Source organism: Haplochromis burtoni, unplaced genomic scaffold (genome assembly GCF_018398535.1).
Source record: "Haplochromis burtoni strain Fernald_Lab_line unplaced genomic scaffold, NCSU_Asbu1 Contig_154, whole genome shotgun sequence".
Lineage (NCBI taxonomy): Eukaryota > Metazoa > Chordata > Actinopteri > Cichliformes > Cichlidae > Haplochromis > Haplochromis burtoni.
Window position 1 is genome coordinate 109,888 of NW_024582515.1, and position 6,955 is coordinate 116,842.

General features: G+C 41.9%; 1 protein-coding gene across 1 annotated transcript in view; it reads left to right on the top strand.

The window, feature by feature from the left end:
- man1a2 (mannosidase, alpha, class 1A, member 2) overlaps positions 1 to 6,044 on the top strand; it is a gene marked incomplete at its 5' end in the record, with an annotated part of 107,548 nt that extends 101,504 nt beyond the window's left edge. Inside the window, 1 exon segment of the mRNA XM_014336868.1 lies at positions 2,275 to 6,044. Coding sequence (XP_014192354.1) covers positions 2,275 to 2,410 — 136 coding nt within the window.
- Positions 6,045 to 6,955: the final 911 nt, after the last annotated feature.

Sequence of the window (6,955 nt, forward strand, 5' to 3'; positions counted from 1 at the left end):
TGATGAGCGTTTGATCTTTCTTTCCTCAGACCAGACGATTTTGTTTCTCGTGGTCTGAATCTTTCAGGTGACTTTTGGCAAACTCCAGGGGGGCTGTCATGTGGCTTTTACTGAGGAGTGGCTTCTGTCTGGCCACTCTACCATGCAGCACTGATTGGTGTAGTCCTCAGAAATGACTGTCCTTCTGGAAGGTTCTCCTCGCTTCACAGAAAAATGCTGGAGCTTTGTTAGAGAAACCATCAGGTTATTGGTCAGCTCCCTGACTAAGGCCCATCTACCCTGATGGCTCAGATTAGTCAGGCGGCCAGCTCTAGGAAGAGTCCTGGTGCTTCTTCCACTTACAGATGATGGAGGCCGCTGTGCTCACTGGGACCTTCAATGCTGTTTTCTGCACCCTTCCTCAGATCTGTACCTCAATACAATCCTGTCTCAGAGGTCTACAGACAATTCCTTGGTTTGTGCTCTGATATGCACCTTTAGCTGTCGGACCTTACATGTATATAGACAGCTGTGTGCTTTTCCAAACAACGTCCACTCAACAGAATTTACCACAGGTGGACTCCAGTAAAGTTGTAAAAACACCTGATACACCTGAGCTCAATTTTGAGTTTTGTTGCCAATTCTGTGAATACTCATGTAAATGTTATTTAATTGTTTTTTATTTTTAATACATTTAAAAGATATTCAAGAAAATTTTTTTTCATCTTCTCAATAATGGGGATTTGTGTAGAATTTTGAAGTGAAAAATGAATTTTGGTGTGAGGCTGTAACATGAGAAAATGTGCAACAAGTGAGGCGCTGTGAATGCTTTCCAAATGCACTGCAGAGTGACCACTGAGGGCATGAACTCAACAGCAAAGTGTTTACAGAGGTCCAGGCAAACGGACACGTTCCCATAGACAGACGTCTTTTTGCAGCTACAGGTATTTATGCAGGTTAAAGGCACTAATTAGCTGGCTTCACTTTTCAGACTCAGAGGCTTCATCCAACGTTTGTTTACTGTCTATAGTGTGGACAAGAGAGACTCGCTGTTTTTGTTTGTTTGTTTTGCTCGTACACAAAGAACCAGTCATTTCACCAGGTTATTGTTGTGATTTCTTTTCTCTGGGGACAGTGAACAGGTGTCAGGATATTTTTACAGCCATACAAATAAATAAAGTCAGCTAACGTGAAGGGAAGCTGCCATGGCTCTGTGGCACATCATGGTCACTGATGGATGAAGGGAGAAGAGGCTCTCACTGAAGGCTCGTACGCAGTGGGAGAACTGAATACTGATGTAGCTCTCTGGTTCCCTCTGCTGGCTGCTCTTTGAATGCCATCTCCTCCTGACAATGTTCAGTATTTATAACCTGATGTAATTCAGTTGTGACTGTCACTCAGACAGCCTGACAGGCCAAAGAAAATCATAAAACAAAGCAAGCTCAGTTTTACTGCCGGTCCTGTCAGCTCTCGTGTTTACACGAAGCTATTTATCAGCTCTTCATTTGCAAGTATAACAGGTTTAAAATTAACACCCACAAAGCATCAGATGCCAATAAAATCTGTCTTTGGTATTGAAGTCGTTAAAGGTCGCACGCCACACTGTCTGCTAACTCTCTGAGAGGATGACATTTGAATGGCTCAGTGTTATGCAGACTTTGGTGTCTGTCTCTTCTCAATCTTTGTCTCTGCTGGCTTCAAGCCAGTCGCGTCAAAGCAATACAGCAGCTAAGTGTCAGCTAAGGCTGCTGATTGGCTGCCAGTCACGCTGATCGTCACACATATCCAGCGTCTGAGTTTATGTCAAGAATTTAGGAGCTAAGAAGTGAACAAGCAAGTTGAAATCTTTAAAAAAAAAATTAGATGAGAATTTAATTAATCTTAGATGTTAATGAAATTGAGAGCTTCTCAGTCACGGTGTAAACTGCGTTTAGGACGAGTTCTCAGCCTCCTGCAGTAAACTCTTATACTGCATATAGAGTTGTTCTGTGTATTTATTCAGGTTTCTCTCATGTGGAGCAGTTTGTGCTGTTCGGGTGTGATAATCATAATAATTGTTTTGGTTTTGTGGCTGTTTTTTGTCATGACAACAGATGTGAATCAACAGCTGTAAAAACACTAAATTAAACAGAGGTTTAGGATTTAAATTGTTGTTTTAAGCTGACACTTCCCACTTTGATATGACGAAGCTGTTGACATTATATTCACCTAACTCATGCAATTCTTTCTTCTTCCTCACCCCGTTACCCACCACCCCTCACACGTCCTTCCCCTTATCCGCATCCTCTCTCTCAGGTATCTGTACCTGCTGTTCTCCAGCGATGACCTGTTGCCCTTGGAGAACTGGGTTTTCAACACGGAGGCTCACCCACTGCCAGTCCTCCACCTGGGAAACATCACCCTGCCCGGCAGCGAGCCCGCTCAGCGGTAAACGGGCTGGCACTTTTTTTGTGCACCACGGCACCAGGGGTCTGTTTGCCTGCCTACCCAGAAAAACCCACCCACGAACACCAGACAAACTTACAATTCAGACTCTCAACTGATTTCTAACTGAGACCATCAACCGGGGGGGTGGGGAGAGACCACTACAGAGCGAGAGGACCTGTTACTTTACTCGCTCTACTTCTATGTTTTACTCTTTGACTCTGTCGATCTGTCTTCTCTGCTCGAATCTTAAGGATGGTGGGTGTGCTGCTCAGCCTCGTGTTTGGCTTGAATCGACTCTTTTTACTGAAGGACAGAGCTCCAAACCAGAGGCGTGATTAGCTTTTTTTTGTTATCACTTTTAGTCTTTATTTGAAGAAACTCCAATGCAGACTCAAGCTGACACGCTGACAGCTGACTATGAAGGATTACAAAAACACTTTGACACTTAAACTGATGAAAGTGTCATGTTTTGTTTTGTTTTGTTTCCAAGCAGACAGACTTCAGGACTTTACAGGGTCTGTTAACACAACCGTTTTTTTCTTTCTTTTCCTTTTTGGACAAATCAATATTGGGGACACAGGGTTGAATCACAGCCCTTAGCTTCTCCCACCCAAATCCACTTCCTGTTTAACCTCCATCGGATAAACTTCAACCTGGAACTGCTAGCAGATGGGCACATCATCAAAGCGAGGGCAGTTTGTGGCAGTGGTCACCGCCTCCTCTGATCCTCGGTTTTCAGAAAAACTGGCCATCATAAGTGGAAGAGTAATTAGACGGGGACTACAGCAGGCCTCCCCTTTTCTCACCACTCCACATGTGTCCTGATCCTCTTCCATGTAGAGACACAGCCACAGCTTTCCCCTCCTTAAAAAAACGTTCTGCTGCTATAGGATTCGATGCTGCTTTTTCTTTTTTTTAAATCTCTGTCCTTCACATTTTCCCCCATCATCTCACAGCTTCTGTAAACCTTTGTCTCATCTTATTTTCCAGCTTTTCATCAATCAGGCACATTATGTTCAGGCCCTTACGTTTTGTGATGGGGTAACCATGCTTTATGTATAGGAATGTTTGTTTTGTGGTTAATATGAAACCTGGTGAAAATCATTTATTTGCATTTTTAATGGGAAGACTATGAAGAAGAGGTTGGTAGAGGAGTGGCACTGAGAAGGGTGAATAAATTTAGAATATCTTATGGTCTCCTGCTGGCATCCTATATCTACACCCACCCCACCTCATAAGTCGGATGCATCATTTGCCACCTAAATCTTTGCTTCAGTTTCATACTTAAAGCACATGTTTTGGTCAGACTCTTAAAAACATACATTTTTAAGGAATCAAACATGTTCCACTTGAGTTATTACACTACATGCACAATAAGCTATTCAGTTAATATTAGATCATAATACTTTCTGTATGCAGCTGCAGTTGTGTTACTTTATCAGAGTCAAACTTGTAAGTGCTGCCTGAGGTCAGGGACAAGCCTGAAGTTCCAGTATAGGGATGCGTTTGATTCCAGATGCACATCTTTTGCCCAGATTTTAGAGCCATTTTTCTCTGAGGTTTGAAAGTCACAGCAGGGCTCGTTCCGTACTCTGACTCGCGTCAAGATCTTGACCTTGTTTATGGAAGTTTGTGCAGCTCCGTTAGCAGCACAGCAGTGCCTCCAGTTATCACTCTTAACACAGCTCCTCGTGGTACATCTAATGCAGCGTGATGGATTTACTGCTCGGGTTGCTCAGATAATGTAATGCAGTCTGCAAAATAAAAAAAAATAAAATAAAATGATATGTTGGGGGAAAAAAAAGATTGATACAGTTCTCCCATGTGAATCTGACTAAAGGGTTTAAACGTTTGATGTGATCTGCTACTTTTAAGGGCCGTTCTCTGACTCATTAAAAAGTCCCAAAGGGCAGCAGACATGTGAGTAAGCTTGTCTCATATCATAGCAATGTTAGTGCAAGCGATTATCCGACACACAAGAACCAGATACCGCTCCTGCTTTGGTTCATATGCGGAGCGTCTTAAAGACAACAGCAGTATTAAACATCACAGATTTGTTTAGATGCTTTAAAGCAGGGATGTCAAACTCATTTTACATGGTGGGCCACATGCAGCCCACTGTGATCTTAAGTGGGCTGGACTCAGTCAGTGTAAAGACATTTACCTGCACATTTAATCCCAGAGATATCTTAATATAAGAAAGGAAGTTCACTCATGAAAGTTTGTCATTGATCTACATGGTAAAAAGTGCAGCTGTAGTAAATGAAGGAAACCTAAGAAATGAATGACACAAAATTCTTTTACTGTAGACTCAAGTGAAAGAAAACATTCTGTCATTTCATTGTTTATCTATTACTTAATTACTTTGGTGTTGTATGAATGGCCATGAAGGAATGTCAGCAGGAAAAGGTGTGAAACTTGTGAAAATATAGTTAAAAGTCCAAAATGTGTGTCTGCCATTTTCCAAAGCAGTCCAGCAGGCCAGATTGGAGTCTTTGTTGGTGGGATTCTGGTCCCTGGGCCTTATGTTTGACTCCCCTGCTCTAAGTCTTTACATAAACATCAGACATAACATACCAGCAAGACAAGCCAAGCACCATACAGAAACAGGAAACACTGGCTAACACGTCATTTTGTGTTAGCCAGGAGCTCTCCATGTTTTGCATTTATGCTTTCGTCTTGTGTTTTGTAGTAGGTCAGTAGGTTTTGTAATTGCACACACATCATGGAGACTCTTACAGAAATCACCCTGAACTGCTGGGACACAAAGATAACAGCACAAAAAGAGCCACATTTATTAAATGCTGTGACAACTTTGCGTATTCATCCCTGTCCTCTCGCCAAAATGTAAAAAACAAACATTTCCTTTTATGAAAGTAGGATTTGCAGACTAGATCTGCTGGTCGTCTGTCAGTAAAGCCATACTGTGTGATGCGGGGCTGCTAACCAACAGCTCCTGCTGCTTTTACAGCACAAACACAGACAGATGTCGGCTGTAGGAGTCGATTAGCATCACTAACTCCAGCACTGGGAGTGGAAGCAGACAACGGCGGTTACATTAATGTGATGTCAGACAGTCATAGCCGATCTTCTTCGTAACGCTGCTCATGTTTGATCGATCTAGAAAATTGTATTTGTTTGTTTGTTTTTGGACAAAATGTAACGCAGAAGTAGAAATGTTGGTAACTTTTATTCTGGTTTATTTTATTTATGCAGCAAAATTTCAGCCGTGGTGTTTTTTCCCCCTTTAAAATTTCAGAGAGGCTCTCAGAGCATTCCTGTGTTGATCAGGTCGTAGGACTGTTTCATTCCTCCTGCGTTTTATTTCCTCCGTGTTATTTTCCTTCATTCAACAATCGTGTCCATTAAGAGTCCGTAGTTACAGCGCAGTCGCTGACATCACACTGACATCACACTGACATCATCACCGCCTACATGTCACGAGGAGGAAGCCCGAGTTGAAACCTGCACGGCCATCGAGTCGCTGGGAGCGGCGCTGATTTTGAAAACTGAGTGTTCTGTATTTGTATTTTTACTGAACTAAAAAACGAAAAAATGAAATGAAATGAAACTATCTGTAAATATGTTTAAAACTGAGACACAGATTCAATAAAGATGTTATGAAAAGTGATCAGAAACTAGGAGCACATTTATTCTTTTGCTTTAACTCGATCATGTTGTCATGATGCTTTAAGCACCAGTTGCTTTTAGAAAGTAAAATACCACAGCCGTGTATTTTTCACTTTGGTTAAACATACAGGATATTTCATTAATGACTGTCTCTTTGTTGACCTCAGAATTTTGTTGGTCACCCCAGAAATGTAGCTGCTGGGGTGGAAGTTTAAAGGCCAGTTCAGTTTCTCCTGGCAGTCACTTTGATCTTCTGAGTTTTCCAAAAAGTTGAATTTGATCATTGTTTAATAATAAATACCTACAAAGACAACACCATTGTCAGTGGTTGGAGCTGTGCTTGATTATAGATGCACAGATGAGTGTGTAATTCTGCCATGTAGGTGAAAACATTAAATATTTTCTTCAAAGTTTAGTGTCTATAACCAAGAACCCGTCACTAGGGGCCAGCTGCTCGACTCCAACTATGGCTCTTATAAAGCTAATAAGATGCTGAAGCATCAGTGTCATTAACATGAACTAATCTACAGTAAATGTGAGTTCAAAGTGAAGAGTGGGCTTCCTTCACACGGTTCACTGTGGCAGCGTCCAAGCTGTCCCCTCATACACAGTGAGGGAAATAATTTTTTGATCCTCTGCCGAATTTGTAGGTTTGCTCACTGTTTAATGGAGACAGAACATCAGCCATGCAGAAAAAAGTTAGATGAACATGTGAAATGACCATCGGTTGTCCTCAGCCTGGAGCTCACGCCTCATGGTAAGGGATTGATAGATGGTACTCTGTGGGAGCCAGAATCCTGCCTGGGTTGGGATCAAATACTTCTTTCACTCTGTGACATGCAAATCAAATTATATGTGATGTGTTCTTTCTAGATTTTTGTCTAACATTCACATTCAGAGAAACTTGGGGATATTTGGA